The sequence below is a fragment of the Pipistrellus hanaki genome (assembly GCF_964339955.1).
Source record: "Pipistrellus hanaki genome assembly, chromosome: 9".
NCBI classification, from domain to species: Eukaryota; Metazoa; Chordata; class Mammalia; order Chiroptera; family Vespertilionidae; genus Pipistrellus; species Pipistrellus hanaki.
In genome coordinates this window covers 46178884-46206119 of record NC_140511.1, presented here as the reverse complement: position 1 = coordinate 46206119, position 27236 = coordinate 46178884, and the positions used below count along the sequence as shown (strand labels likewise).

The window sequence follows — 27236 nt, the reverse complement described above, 5'->3', positions numbered from 1 at the left end:
CTTTCAGGACCGCCCACTTGGGGGAGGAGCCAGACGTCACTAGTTTCTAGGCTGAAGGGTGGTAGACTTTACGGTCCATGTGATCTGTCACATGACAGCAGACCTGCTGAGGGACGGAATGAGACTCGCAGCCTGGTAAGAAATGAGGGGTCCCTGGTGGAGGGGATCCTGTTGGAGGGAATGCATGTTGGAGGGTGGGGGCATCATCACAACCCAGTTGCCGATGAAACCCACCTGCCATCCCTGCAGCCTCCTAGGGCTCTTAGCCCTCTTCGGCGTGGGCAAATGCACTTACAGCCCGGAACCCGACCAGCAGCGCACGTGAGTTGATTCAGCGCGACCTCGCCTTCCCCGTGTGCCCTGTCCTGCACCCACTGCCCTGTTCCTCCCCTCGCTCACCCCCTTACCAGCTCCTGGCATTCACTACAGAGTCTCACCCCCAGGTTCCCAGGCTCAGTCACCTAGCATCCACCTTCATGAGCCATATCCGCTGCTGGGGTCCTTCCCACGCTCTCAGCCCCTAATCCCGAACCTTCTGTGACTGTTTCCCACCGCCACCCTAACAAAGGCCATGTTCCTGACCCCGCAGGCTGCCCCCGGGCTGGGTGTCCCTGGGCCGTGTGGACCCTGAGGAAGACCTGAGTCTCACCTTCGCTCTGAGACAGCAGAACCTGGAAAGACTGCCCAAGCTGGTTCAGGCTGTGTCGGATCCCGGCTCTCCTCGCTACGGTGCCTTCGGGGCGAGGGATGGGATGTGGGATGCAGTGCAGGTCTGGGCTGAGCCTGAGACAGTGCAGAGCATGTCAAGGTCATGCTCTCGGTGCCTACCAGGGGGTGATATAGGGCAGATGAATGGCAGTGGCTCTCATTGAAAAGTTCCTGAATGAAAGATGAACTGAAACTAAACTGTCCAAAACTAACTCATTCTGTCCCCAAATCTTGTTCATCCGTGTTTGTCAGGATAGGAACCTAAAAGCAGATGTGGCTCAGAGCACAGGCTTTCTCCTGGCTGATGTGGCTCAGTTGGAACATCCTCCCAACCAACTGAGAACCATCACAGGTTTGGTTCCTGGTCAGGGCACATACCCAGGTTGCTTTTCCATCTCTCTTTCTCACTCTCTTTTCCCCTCTCCCTCTCCGTCTGTCTCTCCCTTACTTCCTCTCTAAAATAAATTATTTTATTTCTTTTAAACTTCACCCCAGGATATTTTCCCCCCCCATTGATTTTTGGAGAGAGTGGAAGGGAGGGAAAGAGAAAGAGAGACATAGATGTGAGAGAGACATATTGATTGGCATGCATACACACACAGAGACATACAGATACATACACACACCCCAACTGACTGGAGCTGGGGATCAAACCTGCAACCCAGGTGCATCCACTTAAAAAAAAAAAAAAAAAAAAAAAATATATATATATATATATATATATATATATATATATATACACACACACACACACACACACACACACACGTACTTCAGGAAGGAAGGGAGAGAGAGAAACATCAATTATGAGAGAGAATCGTTGATCTGCTGCCTCTTGCACACACCCCTCACTGGGGATCGAGCCTACAACTCAGGCATATGCCCTGCCTGGGAATCAAACCCTGACTTCCTAGTTCCTGGGTTGATGCTCAACTATTGGGCCACACAGGCCAGGGCCCAGGTACATTCACTTGAACCCGTGACTCTTTGGTGCACAGGCCGATCCTCTAACCACTGAGCAAATTAGCCAGGGCTTAATTTAAAAAGAAAAAAGGCACAGGCTTTATGTTCAGATCTGGATTCAGATTGTGACTCTACAAATGAAGAAGTAGCATCTATTGTAGTACAGATGCTTCTTGACTTATGTTTATTGGGGGTTACATCCCAATAAACCTACAAGTTGAAAATATTAAGTCAAAAACGCTTTTAATACATCATAGCTTTGCCTAGCCAGTCTTAAATATGTTCAGAACATAAAAAATCCAAGACATTGGCAGAGTACCAGTTGCTTGCCCTCGTGATCACGTGCCTGACTGGGAACTGTGGCTTCCTGCCACCGCCCAGCATCAGCAGAGGGTGCCGTACCACACTGCTAGCCCCAGAGAAGATAAACATTCAAAGTAGGTTTTCTGTAGTCGGTCTGTGTCGGCCTGGCACCGTTGCAAAGTCAGAAAATCGTAAGCTGGGGACTGGCGAGCATCTAGGTGCTTACCAACTCAAGTTCCCCAAATCCACTTCCCTTTCCTCCTCCACTCAGATGCTGAGGCTACCGCTTCTAACTCTAAAATAGCCTTTGGTGTAGTTCACTTCTCACTCCCGTTGTTGCCACCAACTTATTTTCTCACGTGGCTGCTGCCAGCCCCGTGACTCTCTTCCCCTCCACCCCGCCCCTCCCCACTGTCCTCCACTCCCTGCTCTAAAAGAGTCGATGTTTCGCTCCAATGGTCAGGCTGGATTGTGTCCTTCCCCTGCTTGCAGCCCTTCATGCTGGGTAGAGGCATGGGGAAAGGGCGGTCTCAGAAGCACCCAGGAGGCGAGTTCTAGTGTGCATGGCTCCATTCAGGAAAACGGTGACTTGCCATCACGTTAAACTTAATATCAACGTGTATGAAAATTTGAGCTAAATTAGATATCATCTTATCATTGGCTCTGAAAGCCTCAAAAACTGTTACTGGAAATAAGCTTCAAGTGGAGTTTTAATTTATGAACCTCACGTGTTTTTCATGATCACGGCAGTGCAGGCTGTGGTGCGGCATTTGCAACCTGGTAGCCTTTAGCACATGTGTCAAACACAAGGCCCGCGGGCCAAATCCAGCCCGCCAGGCCTTGCAATGTGGCCCGCACCGCGCTGTCATCACTGCACTCCGCTGTCAGTTTATGACATTGTCAGTTTATGACTGTTCAGTAAACCATTCGGCCCGCGATTTAGGCTGGATTTTAGATTTTGGCCCCTTCTCTGATTGAGTTCGACACCCCTACTAGGGTAAAGCCACATTCCTGGCCCTGGCATTCCAGTTCCCTCCGGCTTTTCTTCCCCTAGCCCCCAAGTATAAGCTGCGCCTGCACAGGCTACCAGGTTGCTATAAGGTCCCTCAAGACCCTTCTCCAGGCTCCCGATGCCTCCTGGTTGAAGTCCAAAAAGGGAAACTGGGGAAAGCAATGAATGAAGGCAAGAGCCTCCACTGAATCCCTGCAGGAAAATACCTGAGCCTGGAGGAGGTGGCTGAACTGGTCCGGCCATCAGCACTGACCCTCCACACCGTCCAAAAATGGCTCTTGGTGGCTGGAGCCCGGGACTGTCAATCAGTGATCACACAGGACTTTCTGACCTGCCGGATGAGTGTTCGGTGAGAGAATCATTGCCTTCCCTCCCCCCACCCCCACCCCGGGGGGGGGGGTACCAATTGTGCCACCAGGGAGACTAGCCACCCCATGGAAGGGAGCCGAGAGCTTGCTGGGGCCTATGGGTCAGAGCTAACGCATGGGGAGACAACTAACTGCCTGGCGATGCTCACACAGCCGTCCGCTCTGTTCCATGCTTTCTGACCTCTGTTCTCTGCTCTCTGTCCTCCAGACAGGCAGAGCTGCTGCTCTCTGGGTCTGAGTTTCACCGCTATGTGGGGGGACCTGCAGAGACCCATGTTGTAAGGTCCCCACGTCCCTACAGGCTCCCGAAGGCCCTGGCCTCCCATGTGGACTTTGGTAACACCCGATGGGGTTGGTGGGGTTGGGGCAGGCAGGGCCAGGGGCTGGAGAAGTTTACATGCCATGGGGGGAGATGGGCGAGATCGGCAGTAAAGTGGAGGCTGGAGTCTAAAAGATCTCAAACCTTATCTCCTTCCCACAGTTGGGGGGCTGCACCGCTTCCCCCCGACATCATCCTTGAGGCAACGCCCTGAGCCGCAGGCGGCAGAGACTGTTGGCCTGCACCTGGGGGTGACCCCGTCCATTATCCGTAAGCGATACAACTTGACCGCACAGGACGTGGGCTCTGGCACAACCAACAACAGCCAGGCCTGTGCCCAGGTGAGCCAGGCAGGGGCCTCGGGGTCCTTGAAGCCTCCTCACGGAGCCTGACCAGCCAAGGGCCCCCCCCCCCCCTTATCCTCTATCCACCACGGGGAAGGTTGGGGAGATCCTCAGTAAAGTGGGGGTTGGAGTCTAAAAGATCTCAAATCTGATCTTACCACATTGAGGGGGGAGGGGGGGCTCCTAGTGTTCTCTAGGATGGTATCTCTTGGGGCCAGGTCCCGTGGGGCTGTGTCCTCTGACCCGCGTATCTGCTCTGGCTCCCTCCGTAGTTCCTGGAGCAGTATTTCCATGACTCGGACCTGGCTGAGTTCATGCATCTCTTCGGTGGGGACTTTGCACACCAGGCTTCAGTAGCCCACGTGGTTGGACAGCAGGGCCGGGGCCGGGCTGGGATCGAGGCCAGCCTGGACGTGGAGTACCTGATGAGCGCTGGCGCCAACATCTCCACCTGGGTCTACAGTAACCCTGGTACCGGCCAGGGGCTTGGTTGGTGGGAAGAGGGGTGGGAATGAGTCTTGATTGTTGCGCCTCCAAGAGAATCGCGTGATCTAGAGGGGGATCCTGAAACTCCCCCCCTACTCCCCCCTACCTCCTTCCAAACGACTGCCTTGTGCTCCCCTTCCCACAAAACATCCAGGCCGGCACGAGTCACAGGAGCCCTTCCTGCAGTGGCTCCTGCTGCTCAGCAACGAGTCAGCCCTGCCACCTGTGCACACCGCGAGCTACGGAGATGATGAGGACTCCCTCAGCAGCGCCTACATCCAGAGGGTCAACACGGAGTTCATGAAGGCTGCTGCTCGGGGTCTTACCCTGCTCTTCGCCTCAGGTGACCTCCTACTGAAAACTTAGATTCCCCCCAAACTGAGAGCTCTCACCCCACAGGGACCCCTCATCCTGATCTCTGACTGATACTCTGAGTTGAACAGGGACCCCTGACCTGACCTCTAAAACTCTGACCTCTTACACGGAGGACTAACTCCTGAATTCCTCTCCGTCCGCCAACCCTACATCCCAAGCTCTGACCGATTAATCTGAGTGCTGAACTTGGTCTCTCTCAGGTGACAGTGGGGCCGGGTGTTGGTCTACCTCTGGGAGACACCAGTTCCGTCCCAGCTTTCCCGCCTCCAGGTAAGCACTCCAGCTCACCACGCATCGGTGTCCACCAACCTTTCATCTGTGACCTTATGATCTGGGACATTTGCCTTGACCCCACCGGGTGCTCCTATGGCTTCAACCTCAGCTTTACATGCCCTGGGTGCTGCGCTCCCCTCTTCCCGGGGGTCCCAGGCATTTTAGTGGAAGATATGGTGGGTGTTCTGTTAGGAAGAGTATGCAGTCACCTCAGCCACGCCTTCGAGGCTCAGAACCTTAGACATCGCCACGTACATGCTTCCCCACGGAGGCCGACCCCTCCAGCAACACCCCAGGCCATCGCCACCCGTTTTGGAGGAACCCATAGGACCCCTATAATCTGAGTGCTGTCTTCTGCCCTCAGCCCTTATGTCACCACAGTGGGAGGCACGTCCTTCCAGAACCCTTTCCGAATCACCAATGAGATTGTTGACTACATCAGTGGCGGCGGCTTCAGCAATGTGTTCCCACGAGCTCCATACCAGGTACGTGTATGTTGATGTGGCTGGATGGGAATGGGGGGGCGGGGGGGGGGGGGGAGGTCAGGAATCCTCAGTGCAGGAGACATACGCACTCCATGATGCTTTTTAGGAGGAAGCTGTAGCCAAGTTCCTGAGCTCCAGCCCCAAGTTGCCACCATCCAGTTACTTCAACGCCAGTGGGCGTGCCTACCCGGATGTGGCCGCACTCTCCGATGGCTATTGGGTGGTCAGCAACCGTGTGCCTATTCCATGGGTGTCTGGCACCTCGGTGAGAATCAGCCTGGCCTCACACCGTCAGGAACTACCCTCAGCCTTGTACCCCCAAGACCTTGTGCCCAGAACCCCGGACTTCTCAGAGACCTCTGATCCTTTCCAACACCCCTTCCCCCAACAATCCAATTACTTGCACCCTCACCTTTGCAGGCTTCTACTCCAGTGTTTGGAGGGATCCTATCCCTGATAAATGAGCACAGAATCCTCAACGGCCGCCCCCCGCTTGGCTTTCTCAACCCAAGGCTCTACCAGCAGCATGGGGCAGGACTCTTTGATGTGAGTATGGAAGGGAGGCGTGTGAACCTTCTCATAGGAGTATGGGGAGGGCTAAGATAAACCCTTAGAGCAGTTCTGCTGGGGTAGGAAAGCCTCTGAGATCTGAATACAGGGTGAGGGGGTATAACCTATTAGTATTGGTACCGGCAGGCCCAGATCTGATGTCCACCTTATCCCTAGGTAACCCGTGGCTGCCATGAGTCCTGTCTGAATGAAGAGGTGCAGGGCCAGGGTTTCTGCTCTGGCCCTGGCTGGGATCCTGTGACAGGCTGGGGAACACCCAACTTCCCAGCTTTGCTGAAGACCTTAATCGACCCTTGAACCTTTCCTGATGGGAGAGAGGGCCTATCCCCCACCCCACAGCTGGTAGCTTGTTTCCTTACCCTGCCCTGTTGGAAGCCCTGCTGACCCCTCGCCTGTTGACCGCTGCAGACAGCTCATGTCCCGAACCCTGAAGTGCTGTGAGCGTGACTTGACTCCCAACCCTACCCTGCTCCATCATCTCAGGTCTCCCTACACCTGCCTCAGGTTCGCTACACATGCTATAGCCAGCACCCTCCCTGCCCCCCCTCCCCCCCCATTCCTTCTTTCTCTCTGCAACCAGGCTTTTCCCAAGGGTTGTCTACACTGTCTGTGTACATGATTTTACTTTGTGTTTGCATCTCAGTTCATTTCAATGAGACCTCTGTTCTCACTTTTTCCCTCTTTCCTCCCCAGACACAGAAACAATGGTCTCCCTGCTGCTTCATCAAGTGCACTCCTCCCAATCTTTACTTTATGGCCCTCTGTCGTCACAGTTGCCCACTCCCTCTCTTTCCTTAGCTTCTAGGGCTTAACTTCTTTTCTGACCATTCCCTCTTCCTTCTCTTTCTCTGCTTCCTCGCTGATGTACTTCACTACTGCATCCTTACTCAGTCTTTTGCTCTCCTCACTCTATCCATTGTCCCCTGGAACAAATCAATGATTGGCATCCACAGTCATCACCGTCTTACTAAATCATTCTGTCCAACAGTGATTGATGCCTCAAATGCAAGATGTGCCGTTCTCAGCACTTCATCTCTCTTCCTCCTTCCCAGTCCTTTTATTTCTTCTTGGTACATATACCATGCTTTTTCCAACCAAGCCAGAAAGCTAAGTGTCTTTCTAGGCTCCTATTTCCGTCACTACCCCCCATTCAATTAACAAGTCCTGCTGACTTTACCTCTGACTTTATCAATCCACAAGTCCTGCCAGTGTTACATTTCCTATGTATATCTAGAACTCATCTACTTCACTCCACCTCCACTGCTGCTGCATTAGCTTAAAGCTACATTCTCTCTCCTTTGAATTGTAGGCTCTTGCAAAAAGTGACCTTTCTTCCTGCTCTTTCCTAAATCATCTTCCGGAGATAAAATGAAAATCACATCAAGCCATTCACTTAAGACCCTTCAAAGATTATTGGATAAAGCTTAATAGGCTTTTTTTTTTTTATCATGACTCACAAACCTGACCCCTTCCTTGATATTTGTTCCTGAGTAACAAATTGTTTATCCTCCCCTGCTCTTCCCTCAAATATATTCTTTCACTTTTGCTCAAGATATTCTGTGCCCTTAATATTGCCCCTGATTCCCCTTTGCTTGGTTGATGTCAAGGATTCTTTCCAGACTCAGTTCAGAAGCCACCTTCTCCTGTGAATCTGTTGGCTCCCTGAAAGCTGGTTGGTTTGGGGATAGTACAAAAGTCCTAGAACTTGAAGCCAAACCTGTTTGATTCTTGCTTCTAATCCAGACTAGTGGAGAGCCTTGGGCAACTAAATTCATCTCCCTGAGCCTTGTCCTCATGTGGTAAGTGGGGATATCTCTACCGGTCTCTCCTAACTATCAGTGAATAATTAAATGGAATAAAGGTGATAAGAGTCCCTGATGCAAAAGTAGGCAGCAAATGTTCGTTCCCTTCATGTTTTGCACTGCACACTCTGTGTCTACCTCTAGTATTGTAACTGCCACATAGTATTGAAATGGCCAGTTGACCTGTTTGCCGCCCTTTCCAAGACCAGTTAGTGCCTAGAGGATTAGAATCTTGTTTTACTTAACTTTGTATTCCCAGGCCCCTAGCTCCGGATTGGCAAGTAGGAATTAAATAAATGTTTGTTACATCAAGAACCTCACTCTTGCACTCACTGTGATTTTTGCATATGTTGTTTACTCGGGATGAATACTTTCCAGTCCGCAGCTGCCCTGTGTGCTCTCTCTTCGGGCAGCTGGAGGGGAGGAGGCTTCCCTCCTCCACTACGAACCCTAAAAGGCGGAATGAGGGAACTAGTAGAAAGGATGCCGACTGACGGGGAACCGGTGGTCGAGGGGTGTCGGGCGGGGCCGATGAGTCCAAAGCAAGGCCTTTGGGAGTCCGGCTGAAGGAAGGTCCCAGCCCGTAGGAGACAGACCTCCCCACTCCAGGAACCGGCGGAGGCGGGGAGGCGAACCTCCGAGGCTTGGGCCCCGCCCCCGTCTGTGTCAGCTAGCGGGCATTTAAGCGGCCGGTGGGCGGGGAGCCCCGCGGTCACGGCGTGGGCGGGGCGAGCGCGGGACGTCTGACGTCACTGGTGCGTGCGTAGCGTGAGCGGAAGCGGAAGCGGCTCTGTTCGCCGCCTCTCCCACCGGCCCGATGAGCTGCAGCGGCTCCGGCGCGGACCCCGAGGCGGCCCCGGCCTGCGCTGCCTCGGCCCCGGGCCCGGCCCCCGCGGTCTCGGCCCCCGCCGCGCTGCCCGCCGGCACCGCTGCGGAGAACAAGGCCAGCCCCGCGGGGACGGCAGGGGGGCCTGGGGCTGGAGCCGCGGCCGGGGGCGCGGGGCCGGTGGCGGCGCGGGCCGGGGAGCCGGCCGAGCGGCGCGGGGCGGGTGAGGGCCCAGGGCGGGTGAGGGGGCGGGAGCGCCCCGGGCTGGGCCCGTCGGCGGGAAAGGCAGACCCAGCCGGGCCCCGGGCCCTCCACCAGTCACAGCGCTGCTTCTCCTCCAGCTCCGGTGTCGGCGGGCGGCGCGGCGCCCCCGGATGGGGCCATGTCTAACGGGGTTTATGTGCTGCCGAGCGCGGCCAACGGAGACGTGAAGCCGGTGGTGTCCAGCACGCCTCTGGTGGACTTCCTGATGCAGCTGGAGGATTACACGCCTACGGTGGGCTTTCTGCCACACCGTCTGGATTTCCAGCGTCCTCCTCTTGTATTTGCCCTTCTGCTAGCTCTTGTGATTTACCCCCTCTTCCCACACAAACTGTGAGCTTCCCATAGCCAGGCCTGTCCTCCTGCCCTCACCTGAGCCCACCAGTGCACAGGGCAAGCACTGACACATGTCTCATTGGTTTCTCAGATCCCAGATGCAGTGACGGGTTACTATCTGAACCGTGCTGGCTTTGAGGCCTCAGACCCTCGCATGTGAGTAAATTCTGGACAGGTTAGAGCCTTGGGTGCTTGTGTGGTGTTTGCCGTCCCATCTTCTTATGCTAGTTTTTTTCTCCCTAGAATACGGCTCATCTCCCTAGCTGCCCAGAAATTCATCTCAGACATTGCCAACGATGCACTACAGCACTGCAAAATGAAGGGCACAGCCTCCGGCAGCTCCCGAAGCAAGAGCAAGGTGGGAGGGGAGACTCATTGAATCAGTAATTACCTCCCACAGCAGCGGAGGCTTAATTTATCCTGAAACCCCCCTGGGGGAAACTCGACCCTAGGGGCAGTAAAAAAGCCTACTCAGGGTCACCCACCCGGGATTGAAAGCACAATTCCTGTGTTCAGCAGGTACTCTTCCCTTTCCCCCCAGGACCGCAAGTACACTCTAACCATGGAGGACTTGACTCCTGCCCTCAGCGAGTATGGCATCAATGTGAAGAAGCCGCACTATTTCACCTGAGCCACCCAACCTACGTGTACTTGTCTGCCTCCTTATCCCCACACCAGCCTGTTTTCATAATAAACTTTATTGTGACAGGTAGGGCTGATCCCTCCCATGCTGGGAGACACCGTGTGGCAAGTGACAAAGCTCTGAGCCCAGCCCCTTTGGGGGCCACAGTGCTAGGAATGGGGGCAGGGAGGGGCCCCTTGGCTGGGGTAGTACCATGACTGGAGGCAGGGGAGGCCACCAGAGGCCTGCTGCTTTGGAAGGTGCATTCCCCCGTGTCCCACGTATCTTGAGTTTAGGTAAGGACTTCCCAGCCCTATTTGTCCTGCATCTTCTCCAGGATAGGCACGATCATGTCAAACTTGGGCCGCTTCGCGGGGTCTTCGTTCATGCAGATCTTCATGAGCTTACACACGTGGGGAGAAATGCCTGGTGGGATGGTAGGCCGAAGGCCCTCCAGTGCCACCTGTACATGAAGGGAAACACAAGGTGGGTCTCAGAACATGAGTCTTATGTAGCGAGAGGCCTCCAGCCATCAGGGATGGGCCCCTTGGCTGTATATTTGAACAACTGGGAAAAGCCCAGCCCTCTACAATTGTCCCTACTACCGTCATTGCCCCAACATGTGCTCTCACCTTCATTCCAATCTCCATGTTGGAGAGGTCAGCAAAGGGCACTTCCCGTGTCACCAGTTCCCAGAGAAGCACTGCAAAACTCCACATGTCTGCTGAGCGTCTGTTTGTGTCTTCAGGCTTCTTCTGCAGAGCTGGAGGGAGAACACTTATCTGTCCCGGCTGCCTACCCTGTCCTGTCTCTGCCGCCCTCCACTGCTACTGAGCTGCCCTTCTCTACCTCCCACACAGCCTCACCTTCGGGGGCCACCCAGGCAGGTGCATACATGCGCCCAGGACATTGGAAAGAGAACTTGACGTCAGCCATGCTGATGCGGGCAGTCATGTCCTCATCGATCTGAGGAAGAGAAGATTACCAGATAGGGAAAGGTCTGGGGGCCTGAGCCAGGAGAGAAGTTGTAACCTCACCATTACACTTCGGCTGTTGAGTGCATGTCGTGGGATGAGGGGCTCTAGTGTGTGTAGGAAGGCCATGCCCCTGGCCATGTCCAATGCAAACTTCACAGCCTGACTCTGGTCCACAACAAAATCTAGGGGAGGAGGCAATAGTCAAACAGCTTGGAGAGGCTCCATACCTCTCCCCGCTCCCGTGACATCTGGCATCCCCTACTCACTGGTGCCTTCATGTAGTACGTTGTACAAGGATCCATATGGCATCCAATGTGTGATGAGAATCGGGTGAGGAGCGGGTGGAGCCTGACAGAAACCTAGCACTGGGAGCACATTCGGATGCGAGAAAATCCTGGGAGAGGAAGAGAGTGTCCCTGGCTGAGAACGAGAGTAAAACATCTTGGGTGTTAAGTCAGCTTCCTTGGAAGCGGTAGCTCCCAGTTTAGGCCTTGCCCCACCTGAGCCGAGGACACTCCTCGTTGAAGTCCCTGCTCTTCCTTGTACTCCAGTCTCGAACCTTCAGCACCTTCATGACAATGTCATTGCCCTGCCAGCGGCCCTTCCACAGCTGAGGGACAGGTAAGGGGTTAGGAGGCGTTAACTTTCAAGCCACTAACGAGAAGAAACAGGAGGAGGTGCAGATCATGTAACTGGGGAGGGAGGGGCGAGAAAGGCAGGGGTCACCTCTCCAGAGTGATTCTCGTTGATCTTTGTCATGAAGTGGAGTTGTTTGAAGTCAATGCCGGAGTGTTTGTTCAGAGTCCCGTTTCCTGAGAGTGTGAGCAGGTCAGGTACCCAGCTTCCCGCTGAGCCAGCTGGAGAAACCCAGATTGTTCCCTACACCACCCCTTCCCTCACAATTGACTCACTGGGCCGAGTGCGGGTGGTCCCCTTCCAGAATGTGTCCTTGTATGGAATACGGGTGAGATTCTGGCCCATCTTCTCTGCCCGCTCTGGGGAAGAAAGACAAACGGCCTTGGCCTCAGCTGAGGAGACAGGCAGGGACAAGACAGGAGGACACAGCTGGGGGTTGGGAGACAGACCTCGAAGCAGCTCCCTCAGGGGTGCCTTGGCTTTGTCCACAGGCATTTCTCCGTATTTGTTGCAGATGCTGACAAGGGCCCCATTAGCCACCAGGTCCTGGAAATGAAAAGGTGGCTGTGATGGCGGCCCCTGCCACCTCCCTGGCAGTCACAACCACCATGAACTCGGATGCAGTACAAATCCTATGAGCGCCCTGTACTCTGCAGTGCTCACAGGATAGGATGAGGACTCCAGATCTCCCACGGGGGCTCAGACTCCCACCCGTCCCAGGGCTGAGGGCCTGAGTACTTACCTCTGCCACCTGGTCTTGACCCCAAAAACAGGCATAGTGCAGGGGCACATTCCCATGCTCATTGACTGCATTGATGTCAGCTTTGTACTGCAGCAGCTGGTTCCCAGGGCCAGAAAACAGAAGAGGCAGAAAGCGCAGTCAGTCCCAAATGAGACGGGTGTGGAGGCAGGTGAGAGAGAGGAGTACACGTACTTTCCCCAGCATGGTATAGTGCCTGTGACAGGTAGGGAGCGGAGGGGATCCTACATACCTTCTGTACAATATCACGGTGCCCGTGACTAGCTGCCAGGTGCAAGGGTGTGTCATCCCCACGGTTCATCACATTGATTCGTGCCCCCCGCATGATCAGCATCTCGACCACAGCAGAGCGGCCCTCTCGGCAGGCCCAGTGCAAGGGGGAGAAGCCATGATCGTCCCTTTGAAGGAAGGGGCCATGGTCATTTATCTGGAGGTGGAACGGGGCAATGGCCTTTTATAGTCCCTCTATGTGCTCACCCTGGGCAGCCTTACCTCTCCAGGACTCCAATTCTCATCCCAATTCAGACTCTCACACTTCAAACCCAACCCTCAACAAGTCCCTAAGATTCATTGTTTTCATCAACATCTCCAACCAGCCCTTCTTCTCTGGAATGCCCTATCTCATTAAGTGGTGGCATTCTTTATCTGGTGTCCTCTGCATCCCTTTTGCAACATCTGTTGGTCCTTTCTGATTCCACTGCATATTGCACATCCCCCTACGTATAACACTGGACTGTAAAAATCCGTGAATGGGCTGTCCTGTCAGATTGCAAGCTTCTCCAGAGAATGGATTGACAATGGGTTCAGTGCCTGTTGCGGGAGCAGTCATGGAGAAAGAATGCCATAATTCACGGAGAGGGGGCAAACTTACTGATTGGCTCTGGTTGAAATTAAGATTTAAAAATGGAAAGGAATTTAAAAAGTTTTGGGTTTATAATGAAAATGAGAAATGCTTTTGATAGGCCATTACTGATAAGGCACTATCAAACTACCACATAAAACAGGAGTCTTTTACACAAACAATCCTAGGCCCAGAAAACAGAAGAAAATCAGAATGTCTTCTTGTAGAAAGAAAACTGCTTGACTTTTTTCTCTTCCCATGGACCTGTATTTTATAAAGTAAAAGACCCGTACAAAAAATACACACACACACACACACACACACACACACACACACACCAAAGCAATCGGGTGGGAGCAGAGCCTGCCTGACAGCCTGGGGCCATAAAAGGAAATTCCCTCCAGTCCCGGAGGCAGATCCAAGGGGCGGAGCTGGGGTTGGTCTGTGGTTTGGGCCGACCGCCTCCGGATGCCTTAGTGCTGTGGTCACTTCCGTGTGGGGGCTCTGGGCCCGGCCAGGAGCTGATCAGGGGTCTGGCCTCCGCAGGCCAACCAGAAGCCCCCGTTAGCTCATGGGAGGGAGGGGGCGTGGCCTTAAACGTAATGATTTCCTTCCGCAGCTGCCTTCATCAGCTCTCAGCCAAAAGTTTTCCTGGGAGGTGGGTTCCTCCCCCTCCCCTAAGCAGTTACCACCCCCTGCTTATCAGTCAGTTTTACTTCCCAGCACTTTAATTTATGCCTTGGCTTATCATCCACCCGCCCCCCCAGACTATGGCCCCAAAACGGGCCAGAGCCTGAGAGCAAAAGTATGGGTAGGATTCTGTCCACTGTCAAACGGATAGTGACCTCAGGGCCATGACTCGAATCCCAGAGGGGCCTGCAGGGAATTCATCCCAACCTCACAGCCATCATATGGCCAGCTTGGGCCCTCAAAACATATCCCCTCAAACCAACAAAGCCTTCCAGTTTCACTGCCACCCCTTCACTTTTGAACAGCAGAGTCTAGCTGGGTGCCACACCCACTGGACAACTTCGCCTAAGCCTTTATAACCCCAACAAAATAGTAACAGTGCCCACTGACTTTATTAGAACACCTTTTGAGTGACTTCGAATTATGGAGAAGTAGTATAGAGCCTAATGGGTACCAATGAGCCTTGTGGGAGCCTGGATGAAGATGACAGGTGATTCTTGCCTCTCAATCTTAAAAACTAAACTCTGCCAGCCTTAAAAAAAAAAAAAAAATGTTAAAATGAAATTAAAATCCATCATCCTGAGTCAACATCACTACTGCTTTTCTTGTCTTCCAGTCTTATCCAACCACATCTCTCATTCAACCTAGTAGTTGGCACAAGGCCCCTCCTGGAGGTATTGAGTCTGAATCCCCACCTCCAGCGCCCAGCAGAGGTGGTATATGTAGTACAGCGCCTTAAACGGAGGAACCTGTGTAATCTGGATTCTTCACCTGTTTTCCTCTGCAACAGCCCTCACAGAGATCACCGGATATATCATGAATTGTAAATGCAGCGGGTACCGTAAAGTGTTTAAATTCTTTGATCTCTCAGGAGCCTGTACAATGCTGACCACTCCCCCTTCATTGAAACATTCACTTCTCTATGCTTCACCAAATTTTCCTGTTTCTCCTTCAACCTCCGGTTGTTCCTTTTAAGTCTTGCAGGCTTCGCATCCCCTCTCTTTCACAACCATCTTCAGGTATCATCTATATGCTAATATCTCCCAGGTCTGTGTCTCCAAGTCAGACAATTTTCCTGAAATCCAGATATGCATGACCAACAACTTGCTCAACAGTTCTACTTCCCTTACTGTCACTTTAACGCGTCTAGAGTGGAGCTTATCATCCATCTCAGTTAAAGGAACCACCATCTGCCCAAGTGCCCAACCCAGAACCCTGGTCATTGTCTTCGACCTTCCTTCCCACACCAAGTCTCACCAAGTCTTTTTTATGTATTTATTTGTTCACTATTCTTTTTTAAAATGTCTTTCCAATTACAGTCAATATTATTTTGTATTAGTCTCATAGTGGTTAGACAACCATATATTTTTCCAAGTGTTCCCCCTGACGCTTCCACCAATTCTTTATCATAACGATTTCAGGAATCTGACCTCTCTCTCACCTATCCACTCCAGTCTAAGCCGCCACCACCACGTCTGGGATGAACTAGGCAATTGCTTCTCTTCACTCTGCCACCGCCTTCACAAAGCATCCAAGATGACCCTTTACAAATGGACAACCTCACGTCACTACATGGCTTTAAACTCTTTTTCCTTAGAACAAAGACCTTATTTATAGCCTAAATATCCTGGCATGGTCTGGCTGACCCTCGCAGACCTTTCCAGTCTCCTGCGGTTCTCCACTTGCACCGTGGCTTCTTATCCTCCGGCCATAGGAAATTTGACAATCTCTGGGCACTCCCCACTCGGTCTTGCCTCCACGCCCAAGAAGTTCCCTGAGGCTGGAAAGCTCTCTTGCAAGGCCAGGCTCTGCCAATAAAACTCTTAACTTAGCAGTCAAGGTTCAGCTCAAACACAGCTTCCTCTGTGGAGACCCTGTGCCCTCCCAGACAGGCTGTGCTTGGCACTCATCACACTGGAGAGGATGGAAGTCAGCCGCTCCGGATGAGCACCCCTCATGCCCTCCCTCTCACCCCACACCGGACACCTCCGCTCACCCCTGGTTGAGGTCGTTCTCCGTGTTGTCCAGCCACAGGCGAACGGCTACCGCGTTGCCCTCCCGGCACTGGGTGAAAATGTCGTCCATCGCAGCGTCCCGGCGCGGAGTCCCCTGGGTTGGGGAAGCCTGGGGACTGTGGAGAGATCCAGGGGGCGGGAGTGAGCCTCAAACTTTGTCCCCTCAAGTGCACAAGTGTCTGCGTTGGGGGTGGGGGTCTGGGTGCTGCGTCCCCAGTCAGTGCAAGTTTGGAAAGGAGTTCGGGGAAACGGGAGGATCCCAACTGGGTGTCCCCGGATGAGAGAGAGAGAGAGAGAGAGAGAGAGAGAGAGAGAGAGAGAGAGAGAGAGAGAGAGAGAGGCGAGTCCGGGCGAGATAGGAGGAGAGTGGGAGGAAGCATGTCTCCAGAAGGGATGTCAGAGAGCACGCACAGGGACCCAATTCGCTCACAGCTGGAGGAGGGGGGTGGGGGGAGAGGTTCGAACTCCCTATTTCCTGGGGGAGGAGATGGGGGGGGGTCCTTCCTGAGGGTGGCCCCCGTCCCCGATTCCGAACGAAGGGAGGGGTGGGGGCGCCCTGGGGAGGGGGCACGGGTGTCCCCGCACTCACCGGGACTCGGGCTGGAGGAGCCTTCTTCGGGGAACTCCCGTCCGGCCGCGCCCGCCGCCCGGCCCCGCCCCTGGCCCTCGGCAGCCCGCGCGGACCTCCCTTCCTCCCGACTCCTTGCCCTTCTAGCCCACCAGGGCGCGCACTCGATGGTTCTCGGCGCCGCGCCGGCCGCTCTAGCCGCCCGGCGTTCCCAGCTTGGTTTCCGGCGCGGGGCGCTCGGTTCCCGGAGGCAGACGCTCCCCGCACGTGGAGAGGCGCGGGCGCCCCGCCACCCCGCCCCGCGCCGCCCGGATGTTCGAGGAGCCCGAGTGGGCCGAGGAGGCCTCCTTGGCCGCGGGCCTCGGGCCGGTAGCCTCGCGGCCGCGGCCTGCGGCAGCCTGCCAAGTCAAGGTGAGTGGCCCCCGGTGGCCCCGGGGGCTGTGGAAGGCCCCGGAGCGGGTTCTCGTGGGTCACCGCGCTGGCCACGCCGCCCGCGCGCGCTTCGCCAGTAAGTGTCTGTGTATGTTTGCGCGCACACGCGCCTGTGGCCGAACTGAGATGGAAGATTTGAGCTCTTCCACAAGAAAATGACGTTGGGCCGAAACCGGTGTGGCTCAGTGGATAGAGCGTCGGCCTGCGGACCTGGGGGCGGGGTCATGTACCTTGGTTGTAGGCACATCCCCAGTAGGGGGTGTGCAGGAGGGATCGATGTTTCTCATAGATGCTTCTAGCTTTCTCTCCCTCTCTCTTCCTCTCTGTAAAAAAAATCAATTATATATTTAAAAAGAAAGAAAGAAAGAGAGAGACGTTGGAACTGAGAGTTGTTAAGTAGCACTTAGGGAAGCAAAGACAGGTTTCTCGGAAGGGAAAGCACGTGCAAAGGCCCTGGGTCAGGAGACCGTGCGTGTTCTATGAGGGTAAGGTGACCAGACGTCCCGCTTTTGGTGGGACAGTCCCGGTTTTTAACAATGTGTCCCACGTCCCGTGGCGTTAAAAAAAAAAAGAAAGAAAGAAAGAAAGAAAGTTCAAAAGATTTAAAAGAATCTTTCCAAAAATCGGGACTTTTAAAACGCCGTGGGACGCGGGACACATTGTTAAAAATCGGGACGTCTGGTCACCTTATACTGGGGTCACACACAGAGAAATAATCTGTGTCCCTGGAGCCCCGAGAATGAGAGGGGAAGCCATTGCAGTTGGAGAGGTAAGTTAGTGGCTTTGCATACTTTAAGGGTAGACAGAAGTCCATGAAGCAGTTTTAGTAGGGCAAGGATTCCTTCAGAATTGCAGTGTGGAGACGGGACTTGAGAGAGGGAGAAGGAATGACAGATGAGGGCTGTCAGAGCTACCCTTTCCAAAGCGGTGTGGAGGGGGTACTAAGAGCCTCCCAGCTAAGTGCCTGCACTAAGACTGCCCAGTTGGACTTCAGTTCCCAAGGCCTCCCAGACAATAAACCTCTTCATTCCCTTAACCCATTGCTATAATCCAGGTCCCGCTGTCTGCCTCTTGTCTCTTCAGTGCTCTATACTGCAGCCAGAGTCATTTTATATAATAGGTGTCTCTCTTTTCAGTAACCTTCACCTTTCACCAGCTGGAGGCAAACACCTCAGATGGAGGGTTGGACCTCCTGGTCTCTGGCCGTGGTCCTGCTGCTTGTGGCTTTAACACTTTTCTCCGGGGAACCCCAATACCTCTTTTGAACATTGAAGAAAGTGGGATGGGAGGTTTCTCTGTCTTCCAGCCTCCCAAAGGTTGGGGTGGCAACTTGAAAGTTCTTCAGGGTCTGACATGCTTCGTGACAAGCTCGTTAACTCGGAATAATCCAGATATTGTTGCCAGTGTTTGAATCAGGTCCCTATCTCTCCCTTCTCGTTCCCCAGGTCCCATCCATTCTCCTCTCCACTGCTTTTATTCCTTTTTTTGCATATGTATATTTTTATTGATTTCAGAGAGGAATGAGAGAGAGAGAGAGAGAAACATCAGTGATTAGAGAGAATCATTGTTTGTCTGCCTCCTGCACACCCTCTACCGGGGATTGAGCCTGCAACCCAGGCTTGTGCCCTGGACTGGAATAGAACCCAGGACCCTTCAGTCCACAGGCCGATGCTCTACCCACTGAGCCAAATTAGCTTTCATCCCTTCTTTCCTCTCTAGGGCTCCAAGCGCCGACAGCTCTTGGCCACACTTCGGGCCCTGCAGGCAGCATCTCTCTCCCAACAACTCCCCAGCCTACCTGGCAGCGACTCCGAGGAGGAGGAGGAAGTAGTGGAGAGGAAAAAGAAATGCCCCAAAAAGGCCTCGTTGGCCAGTGTTCCTACTAAGGCAGAGCAGAAAAGGCAGAAGCAGCATCAAAAACAAGGCCTACCTGGCAGTGACTCTGAGGAAAAGGAAGTAAAAAAGAAGAAGTGCCGGAAAAGGGCTCTTGAAAGTGATTCTGCTGCAGAAGACAGAAGAAAGGGGAAATGCCAGAAACAGGCGCCTTCAAACCCTGCCCGGCACCTGGACGGCGTTGACCAAGCAGGTATTTGTGGGTGCATACGTGTGTGGGGTGGGGGTCATCTGATGTTATATCTGACCAAGGTCACTTCCCAGGGATGAGGTTAGGCAGTTAGAAGTACCTTCCATCCAGGCCGCAGTCTCCGTCTTGGCCAGGATGAATGTGCCACGCCTCTGAGTTCAGTGGATCCTGCCCCAAATATGCCTTTCCGTCTTCCCCCGACAGGTGCCAAAGCTTGGAAGAGTGGTGCTACAGATGACCCGTCCACGCCAAGCCCTGTGACCACGTCCCCCCACACTCCCCACGCCTTGAGTCGCAGGCAGTGGCGGAACCGGCAGAAGAACAAGCGGAGACACAAGAACAAGTTCCGGCCACCTCAGCCGCCGGACCCGGCCAAAGCCACAGCCCCCACAGAGGAGACCGAGGTGCCTCCCGCCCCCTCTCAGGATAACCACGAGGCCCGCGCAGGAGCCCTGCGCGCCCGTATGGCGCAGCGGCTGGATGGTGCTCGATTTCGCTACCTCAACGAGCAGCTGTACTCGGGGCCCAGCAGTGCCGCACAGCGCCTCTTCCAGGAAGACCCCGAGGCCTTTCTCCTCTACCACCGCGGCTTCCAGAGCCAAGTCAAGAAGTGGCCGCTACAGCCGGTGGACCGCATCGCCAGGGACCTTCGCCAGCGGTGAATGGGGCTGGGCATTGTGAAAACCAAAGTTGGTCAGTCATGGGCTCAGACCAGACCAGTGAGTGACCCCTCCCCTCCACTCCCAGGCCTGCGTCCCTGGTGGTAGCTGACTTTGGCTGTGGGGACTGCCGCCTGGCTTCAAGTATCCGGAACCAGGTGCACTGCTTTGACTTGGCCTCTGTGGACCCCAGGGTCACTGTATGTGACATGGCCCAGGTAAGCCCCTTCATCCCTCTAGGTGTCTGGCCTGTGTTCTAAGTCCAGCTGGCATGTGCTGATCTCTAACACTCCCTTCCTCCTCCCTGCCCACACCTCCATCCTGGTGTCCAACCTACCCCTCGCTGCTGGCCTTCTCCTCCCCAAATTGTGTGCCTCATACACCACCACCCCCACACACACACAGGTGCCTCTGGAGGATGAGTCTGTAGATGTGGCTGTGTTCTGCCTTTCACTGATGGGAACCAACATCCGGGACTTCCTGGAGGAGGCAAATCGAGTGCTGAAGCCCGGGTAAGAGCCTGCAGGGCACGGGTGCGTGTATATGTGCGCGCGTGTGTGTGTGTGTGTGTGTGCGTGCGTGCGCGTGTGTCTGCACTTACACAGAACTTTCCATTCTTCTTAGGGGCCTCCTGAAAGTGGCTGAAGTCAGCAGCCGCTTTGAAGACGTTCGCGCCTTTTTGGGAGCCGTGACCAAACTGGGCTTCAAGATCATCTCCAAGGTGAGGGCCCAGGAAGTCTGTCCCTGTTTTTGTCTCACGTATGGCCCTGTTCAGGGTAATGGTGTTCAGGAAGAAGGCCATGGGCTCAGACATTTGCTTCTTGAAGGCATGACTCCTGGGAGAGCCCTGGGAAGCTTTCTGAGCTAGGGTGGGGCATAGACGGAGGTGTTTTTAATGAATGGGGTGAGGAATTGGGACTCACTGGGTCTTTTCTGCCCCTAGGACCTGACCAACAGCCACTTCTTCTTGTTTGATTTTGAAAAGACTGGGCCCCCTCGAGTGGGCCCCAAGGCTCAGCTCCTAGGCCTGAAGCTTCAGCCGTGTCTCTATAAGCGCAGGTGACCTCTGGACCCCCCCTTGAAGGGGGATGCGCGTCTTGAACTCCATAACCAGCCGGGCTGTGACCCAGGACCGGGTTCCGCCCTTCCTCTATCCCAAGAACGAAGTGTGATGAAACCCGTGGTTCAGCCCTGCTCTACTAAAGGATTCTTGGTTGCAAGAAGCATAAAATCACTCGGGCTGGCTAAAGAATACGGAAGTTATTATGAGAACACAGGGATATCTGGGAATTATGGATCCCCTAGATGTCATGGAAATTAGATTATTTGGAATTATTTGACTTTTTTTTTCTGTCTCTTAGAAGCCACAGGGGCTTTCTGTCCTGGTGTCTCCATTCTCTCTTCTCATCTTCTGTCTGCAGACCAGCTTCCTCTGCTTACTCAGAACTGCTGCCTCTTCAGCTTTGGTCTGCTTGGCTCTGAACAGCTATTAGCCCACTAACTTCCTGGCTCAGTACAACAAACTGGGTTTCTGAGTCAGGACTGTTGTATTGTCTCTGCACTAAACACTTCTTTCCCCTCTAGTCTCATGTCCACCTTTGCAGCTACATGACTCAAACACTCCCAGCATCTGTTGTTGCCTATGGGGCCCTGATGTGTGTCTGGTTGAGAGCACAGATTTTAGAATCAGGTGGACCTGGCTGAGAGTCATTTGATTTTTGAATGTCACATTCCTCATATGGAAAACGGCAGAATTCCCGTCTCGTGGACTGTTGTGGGCCAACTGAGGAGATCTATAGCCAGGCCTGGGTACCGAGGAGGTGCTCAGTAAACTATAGCTGTAGCTGGGTATTGTGTGTTGTAAGCTTCATTGTTCTCTAAAGACCTTCTCTGGACTGGGTTGGAGGTTGAAGGGTAAAGAATAGATTTGTTGCCCTAGCCGGTTTGGCTCAGTGGATAGAGCGTCAGCCTGTGAACTGAAAGGTCCCAGGTTCGATTCCAGTCAAGGGTACATGCCCGGGTTGTGGGCTCGATCCCCAGTGGGGGACTTGCAGGAGGCAGCCGATCAGTTATTCTCTTTCATCATGGATGTTTCTGGCTCCCTCTTCCTTCCTCTCTGAAATAAATAAAAAATATATATATTTTAAAAAAAACAAAAAAAAAACTAGACTCAACCAATGAGTTATATCAGCCAGGGCAAGAGAGTAGTTTTTGTTTTTGTTTTTTTTTAATATGGAAGGAATGGGAAGGTTGTCAGTTGTCAATTGCTATTGAAAGGTGTATTAAGATGAGAAATCAGATTGTGGTGGAATGAGGACTGCTGAGTAATGTTGAGGGCCTTTTTGAACATATATAGGTATTGTTTATGAATTTATAGTTATACCCCAGCCTAATGGTGTGGCTGTCTGCCTACTCAGGAATCTAGGTGTAGCTGTAGAAACAGCAGTAAGATCGTCCAGAGTTGAAACCTTGCCATGCAAAAGAAATGAAAGGAACATGAGCAAAGTAGTTTCAGACTATTTGCAGGTAAGTGATTGCTATCCTGGGCCGTGGAATTTTGTAGAACAGATAGGAGAGTGAAAACAGGAGTAGGTTGTTACCCTGGTAGTAACTGAACAAGTGATCTGGGAGGATGGGAGAAGGTGGTCAGAAATTGGAATACTTAAGTTGTAATTATTGGAAGCAGATCAGCTCCAGGTGATGGCAGAGTCCAGAGTGCAGCGACCATGGCGAGTGCCTGAGAGACATTCAGGGGAGGCTGCCTGAAGATTGGTTAGCGGACTGAGGGCTCGGGTATTTGTATGGGGGTGGGCTGTTGTCTGTGTGGACTTTGCAGTTGTCTAGGATGGTGGTAGAAGTTGGCATGGAACAGGTGCCAACCTCGTGAGGGAGGAAACCAATCCAGGAGATCTGCAGGCAAAGGGAAGGAGAGAATAATGGCATAAATTTCAAAAGTGCTGAGGGTTCACCCAGCCCATTAGAGACTCATTTGGGAGTGGAGCTGGCTGCCAGGCGGCTAAGATAAAGTACCCTGACAGTCCTCTCCAGTTCCTCAGGACTCCCCGGGGATTGCTGGGGAGGGAGTATTGTGGCAGCTCCATGGCCAGGAGCCTCCTGCAGTAATGGGAGGTGAGCCACAATGTCCAAGGGATGTGTTGTGGTATGGGGCATCTCGCTGTAGGACACATCACCTTTTATAGCTCCTTATCGGTGTTCTTTCCCGAATGTTTTTTATGTTCCTAGATCTTGACTAATCTTCTCCGTCTTCTTGGCATGCTCCACAGAACAGCTGGAGTCTGCCCTCTTCCCTCTTTTGCTTTCCCCCCTTATTCTTCTCCCTTGGCCTGTTCTGGCACTGGCCACCTGAGTAAATATCCCTCCTGGTCTGACTCAGACCCCAGGTTCACTCTAGCTCAGCCCAGTCCCCAGTAGTGGCCCATCAATCACTGATTATGAAAGCAGCACTCTGCCTGACCTGGGCCCTCTCACCCCCCACCCCCCCTCCATCATCAATTTCAGGACGAGCTTTTTTGTTCAAGTCCTTGCTTGGATTTCAGTGTCTAATGTTGAGATTCTAGAATGAAGAGAGAACAATATATGTTTCTTTAAGAAATAGCAGCATGCCAGCTGTTTAAAGAACAATGAGTCCAATTTCAGGGACACTTTGAGAACAGGGAAGGAGTGGCAAGAGTAGTAGGCAAATGAGAATGGGAGGGGCTGCCGGTTGTGAAAGGCAGTAGTTCTCAAAGTTGAGAGTGCAGTAGAATTGTCTGGAAGGCTTGTTATAATGCAAATTGCTAAACCCTCCCCCAGTTTCTGATTCAGAAGGTCAGGATAGGGCTTGAGAAGTTTTTTTCTGCTTGCTTTGATTTTCCTCAATGGAGCGGGAAGTAGACTCTGAGTTGAGAATGAGAATGGGGGAAAGGGGGTTGGAGTTTTGAGGAGAGGAAAACATGAGTACAGTATTGTTTCTAAGAGAGGGAATGAATGAATTAGGAAAATACAGCATGATTGCTAGAAGTATTTATAGCACACCCAAGGCACAAGGTCAGAAAGAGGATAGGACGGGAGGAGCCCGGGGTAAGATTGCTTTCTGAAGAGCTTGTTACTGTGAGACAGAGTACACCTGGACTGTCAGAATCCACCCACGTCTTGTGGGGCAGGCTGGTTTCTGCCCTTTTACCCCACGTCTAATTGGGGATTCCACTGGGACCATTTGGGATGCCTGAAGTATTTAATTCTACAGCCAAGAAATGATGAGCCTGGAGTCTGACTCCTACCCTGGAAATGTAGAAGGCTAGCAGAGGCTCACTGACTGCTTCAGTGTGGAGCCAGAAGAGAGCTGCTGCTTTTGCATTGGCCTGCATTCCCAGAATTTGCCAGGGCACCTGATGTATGAGTGCATCCTACACTCCTTGCAGGAGAGAGGGACGCATGGGTGGTCTTGGGTCCTGTCCAGTAGGACCATTGGAAGAGGCAAGGATACCTCAACACAAAGGAGCTACCATGTTTCCCCGAAAATAAGACATCCTCCGAAAATAAGACCTAGCGCAACTTTGGGAGAAAAAATTAATATAGGACACTGTCTTATTTTTGGGGAAACAGGGTAGGAGTGCCATGTGGACCGAGGAGGAAGTTGCAGGAGACCGCCCAAAACAAAGCCGCATCACCAGGTCAAGGGGACAGCGATGTGCCCCCTGTAAATACCTGCGTAGTCTATAGGGCTCAGAACCACCAGTCAATCAAGAACCGTTTTATTCCCTGACTTCTCTGCACTTGGGCTCAAAGCAATCAGCACCTAATAGGTGGAAAAGAGGAGAGATTATTCTGCCCTTCCCCATAGCAAGCTCTTGTATTTAAGCAGAACAGAATTGGGAAGGGAAAATAGTTAAAGCTACAACAGGTGCAGATTATTTATTGTTGAATAGGATTAGACATTCTAATCACTTGGATTTGCATTTGTATCTTAAAATGAGCACAAGACTATTAACTGAGCTGAAAAGTCACAGGCTTGCTACAGCTCTTCTCTAGCACTGGGCAAGAGTACCCCCAAATGAAAGAAGTCTGGAGGGGTGGTGAGAGACAGTAATACAGTTGGATACTAGGCTTGTTAGCATCCCGTTTAGAGGCTTATTGCTTCTGCATATATTGGTGAGCTCCAGCTTTTGTTCCTGTAAGGTAGTCCTAAGAGAATACAGTTCCAAAAGAAACATGATCTTGGCAGAGACACAACTCAGCTCCAAACACTCAACTATTTCTGTAATCGCACAAAGCCCTTAAGGCTTTTTAGAGACTTGTAATTAGACCTTTTTATCCCCATGTTGACCTCTTTCCCAGGTGACTTCTCAGACTGGTCACCTGGTTCTAGGATATATGACAAAACTCAGTCACCACCTTACTGGTCTCCTCTCTCCCACCCCTCCAAAGCAGTTCATTTTGCACACAGCCAAGTGATCTTTTTTTAAAATGTAAATCAGGTTTGTCACTTCTCTGCTTAAAATTCTTCAATGGATGCTCATTGCTCTGAAAACAAAAGACAACTTTCATTCCCAGGCCCTGTGTGATCTTGCCCAGGCCTTCCTCTCCAACTGCATCTTAACCCACTCCTTACGAAACTCCAGCCACACGGGGTTACTTTTCCTTCCTCCGACATGCGAAGCCTTTTCTGCTTCTGGGACTTTGTACAGGCCGCTCCATCTTTCTAGAGTGCTCTCCCTGGTGAGCTCATTTTCATCTTCCAGATCTTCACACCGACGTCACCTTTTCTAATGTGGAAGAAACTGGCTAGTTGCCCACCAGAATGTCCTTTCTCTGGACAGTTAAACTCCATTTCCCAGCTCCTTGCATGAAGGTGGGGCAGTGTGAATAGTCCTCATCAATGGAAGGGGGGTAGGAGAGATGTTTCACTACCAGACTAAGGCACTTAGAGAGCAGATGAGCCTTCTCCATGTTGTGCCACCCCCTCCTCCACTTTCCAGGGTGACCTTGTCGCACATGTTTGAAGGTGATTGAGTAACAGCATAGAAGAGGTCTGGATACTGGAGTCACTCTTTGGCAGGAAAGCTGCTTGACTTCAGAACATCCACATTGAACTTTGAACAGGGAGTTAACCTCTACTGCAACAAATCAGTGAATTTTGGGAGATTTAAGGCAGTTAGCGTTATATATCCTGGCTAATAGGTCTTCTCTAGTCATTCTATCCCCTTACTCTTGATCACAAAACCCTTTTTGTTTCCTTTGGGTGCTTCAAACACTTAATGTCCTTAGCAAATGCTAGTCAATACTTTCCACCTGTGCCATTAATTTTAATTTTAATTGGGGGGAGGGGGATGTTCACATCAGGAAGTTGAGGTGCTTATGTTACCAGTTACATTTTGTGTCAAGAAAAAAATGCCACTAAAGAATGTCTTATGTTAGAATTTTCTTCCTGTATCAATAGAAACCTAAAGGTTGGTGGCTGTGGGCATTGGTTCTGGAACTTGAGGTTGTTAGCCATTAGGTCTCGGTCATTCTGTTGGTCTTTTGATACTCATATTCACAAGATGTTATGTTCTTGATTAAGTGGGGACACCTAGCTTACTATTTACTAATATACCTCTTGGGAATCTCACTGATTGCCTCAGTCTTTTTGGCCTTCAAGGGTCCTTCTACATTGTCAATACTCTGGTGTAGGTATGTTCCATTATTCCCTATGACATGGCTGAGACAAAGGTCATGGTTCCATTCCCTGTCAGGGCACATGGGTGGGTTGTGGGCTCAATCCCCAGTAGGGAGTAGGGGGCAGCCAATCAATGATTTTTTTCTCTCATCATTGATGTTTCTATCTCTTATTCTCCCTTCCTTTCTGGAAAAACAAAACAAAAAAACAGAGAAAAACTTTGGTATCTATGGTTAGGCAACGAGCTTTAAACTTGACATTGAAAGCATTATCTTCTATATAATAAAAGCCTAATATGTCCCCTTGACCAGGAGTTCAACCAGGGAGTGGGGCCCTGGGACTGACTGGGGGCTGCATCCCCTCTCCCTGGCCAGTCCGGTCCAATCACCCTGATCAGACCCCACCTGTGCATGAATTTGTGCACCAGTCCTCTAGTGATCTATAAAAGGAAATGAATAAATTGGACTGCATCAAAATGAAAAACCTTTGCTCTATGAAAGACCTTATTAAGAGGAAGCTGCTGTAGAAATAAATTAGTTTCAGGTGAGCTACAGTACCCTAGTCAATGGCATTTTTGGTCTTTGAATCATTAGTGCATATCGTGTAAAGAGCCAGGCACAAATTTCCTCATCAATTTGGATATGCAAATAAAATTCAGTTCCTTTTTCAATTACTGATTTTCTTCATAAGTCTCACTCCCTTCCTGCACTCTACCAAAGAGTGGAAGGAGCTAGAAATAATCCAGTCTCTAGGTTTCATCTATCCTCTTTGAAATAAATGCTCAAAAATAAATTCCTCCATTTTGCCTCTGCTTTTCTCCAAAGAGACATCTGGGTATAAAGGGAAGGGCATTTCGGTATCAGA

The 27236-nt window shown here is 52.1% G+C and overlaps 4 protein-coding genes and 1 long non-coding RNA gene across 5 annotated transcripts; 3 read left to right on the top strand and 2 right to left on the bottom strand.

Annotated features, from left to right (window-relative positions):
• Nucleotides 1-33: 33 nt before the first annotated feature.
• Nucleotides 34-8328, top strand: TPP1 (tripeptidyl peptidase 1). The gene is made up of 13 exons (XM_084894220.1): nt 34-135; nt 250-321; nt 590-729; nt 3185-3335; nt 3563-3690; nt 3836-4014; nt 4290-4488; nt 4658-4846; nt 5079-5148; nt 5516-5636; nt 5743-5901; nt 6057-6182; nt 6363-8328. Exons 1-13 carry the CDS (start codon nt 92-94, stop codon nt 6501-6503), a joined length of 1719 nt encoding a protein of 572 aa, XP_084750346.1. The 5' UTR covers nt 34-91; the 3' UTR covers nt 6504-8328.
• On the bottom strand, nt 1216-1563 carry LOC311627821. Its single transcript, XR_014795936.1, has 2 exons — nt 1457-1563; nt 1216-1382 (listed from the first exon to the last, which is right to left on the bottom strand). It is a non-coding gene; the product is annotated as an uncharacterized lncRNA (long non-coding RNA).
• Nucleotides 8329-8781: 453 nt separating the features above from the next.
• Nucleotides 8782-10143, top strand: TAF10 (TATA-box binding protein associated factor 10). The gene is made up of 5 exons (XM_084894356.1): nt 8782-9057; nt 9176-9330; nt 9523-9587; nt 9675-9789; nt 9973-10143. The coding sequence occupies exons 1-5, from the start codon at nt 8826-8828 to the stop codon at nt 10060-10062; spliced, it is 657 nt and encodes a 218-aa protein (XP_084750482.1). The 5' UTR covers nt 8782-8825; the 3' UTR covers nt 10063-10143.
• On the bottom strand, nt 10112-16685 carry ILK (integrin linked kinase). Its single transcript, XM_084894234.1, has 13 exons — nt 16562-16685; nt 15954-16088; nt 12659-12824; nt 12409-12504; nt 12116-12212; nt 11942-12025; nt 11757-11842; nt 11531-11640; nt 11297-11424; nt 11091-11212; nt 10920-11019; nt 10686-10816; nt 10112-10516 (listed from the first exon to the last, which is right to left on the bottom strand). Exons 2-13 carry the CDS (start codon nt 16040-16042, stop codon nt 10367-10369), a joined length of 1359 nt encoding a protein of 452 aa, XP_084750360.1. The 5' UTR covers nt 16043-16088; nt 16562-16685; the 3' UTR covers nt 10112-10366.
• A 31-nt stretch (nt 16686-16716) lies between these two features.
• On the top strand, nt 16717-27164 carry RRP8 (ribosomal RNA processing 8). Its single transcript, XM_084894233.1, has 8 exons — nt 16717-16951; nt 18692-19058; nt 19260-19713; nt 19803-19932; nt 20120-20226; nt 20339-20435; nt 20658-22109; nt 22140-27164. The coding sequence occupies exons 1-7, from the start codon at nt 16853-16855 to the stop codon at nt 20775-20777; spliced, it is 1374 nt and encodes a 457-aa protein (XP_084750359.1). The 5' UTR covers nt 16717-16852; the 3' UTR covers nt 20778-22109; nt 22140-27164.
• The last annotated feature ends 72 nt before the right edge of the window (nt 27165-27236 follow it).

Coding starts and splice junctions, on each gene's coding strand:
- TAF10 (XM_084894356.1), top strand. CDS start 8,826: ATGAGCTGCAGCGGCTCCGGCGCGGACCCCGAGGCGGCCCCGGCCTGC. Junction 9,058..9,175: donor GGCCGAGCGGCGCGGGGCGG/GTGAGGGCCCAG, acceptor CTTCTCCTCCAG/CTCCGGTGTCGGCGGGCGGC. Junction 9,790..9,972: donor GCTCCCGAAGCAAGAGCAAG/GTGGGAGGGGAG, acceptor CTTTCCCCCCAG/GACCGCAAGTACACTCTAAC.
- ILK (XM_084894234.1), bottom strand. CDS start 16,042: ATGGACGACATTTTCACCCAGTGCCGGGAGGGCAACGCGGTAGCCGTT. Junction 12,825..15,953: donor GAGAACGACCTCAACCAGGG/GTGAGCGGAGGT, acceptor CTTCCTTCAAAG/GGACGATCATGGCTTCTCCC. Junction 11,425..11,530: donor GAGGAGTGTCCTCGGCTCAG/GTGGGGCAAGGC, acceptor TTCCTCTCCCAG/GATTTTCTCGCATCCGAATG.
- TPP1 (XM_084894220.1), top strand. CDS start 92: ATGACAGCAGACCTGCTGAGGGACGGAATGAGACTCGCAGCCTG. Junction 4,847..5,078: donor TACCCTGCTCTTCGCCTCAG/GTGACCTCCTAC, acceptor GGTCTCTCTCAG/GTGACAGTGGGGCCGGGTGT. Junction 5,149..5,515: donor CCCAGCTTTCCCGCCTCCAG/GTAAGCACTCCA, acceptor TTCTGCCCTCAG/CCCTTATGTCACCACAGTGG.
- RRP8 (XM_084894233.1), top strand. CDS start 16,853: ATGTTCGAGGAGCCCGAGTGGGCCGAGGAGGCCTCCTTGGCCGCGGGC. Junction 19,059..19,259: donor GGACGGCGTTGACCAAGCAG/GTATTTGTGGGT, acceptor TTCCCCCGACAG/GTGCCAAAGCTTGGAAGAGT. Junction 19,714..19,802: donor GCCAGGGACCTTCGCCAGCG/GTGAATGGGGCT, acceptor CTCCACTCCCAG/GCCTGCGTCCCTGGTGGTAG.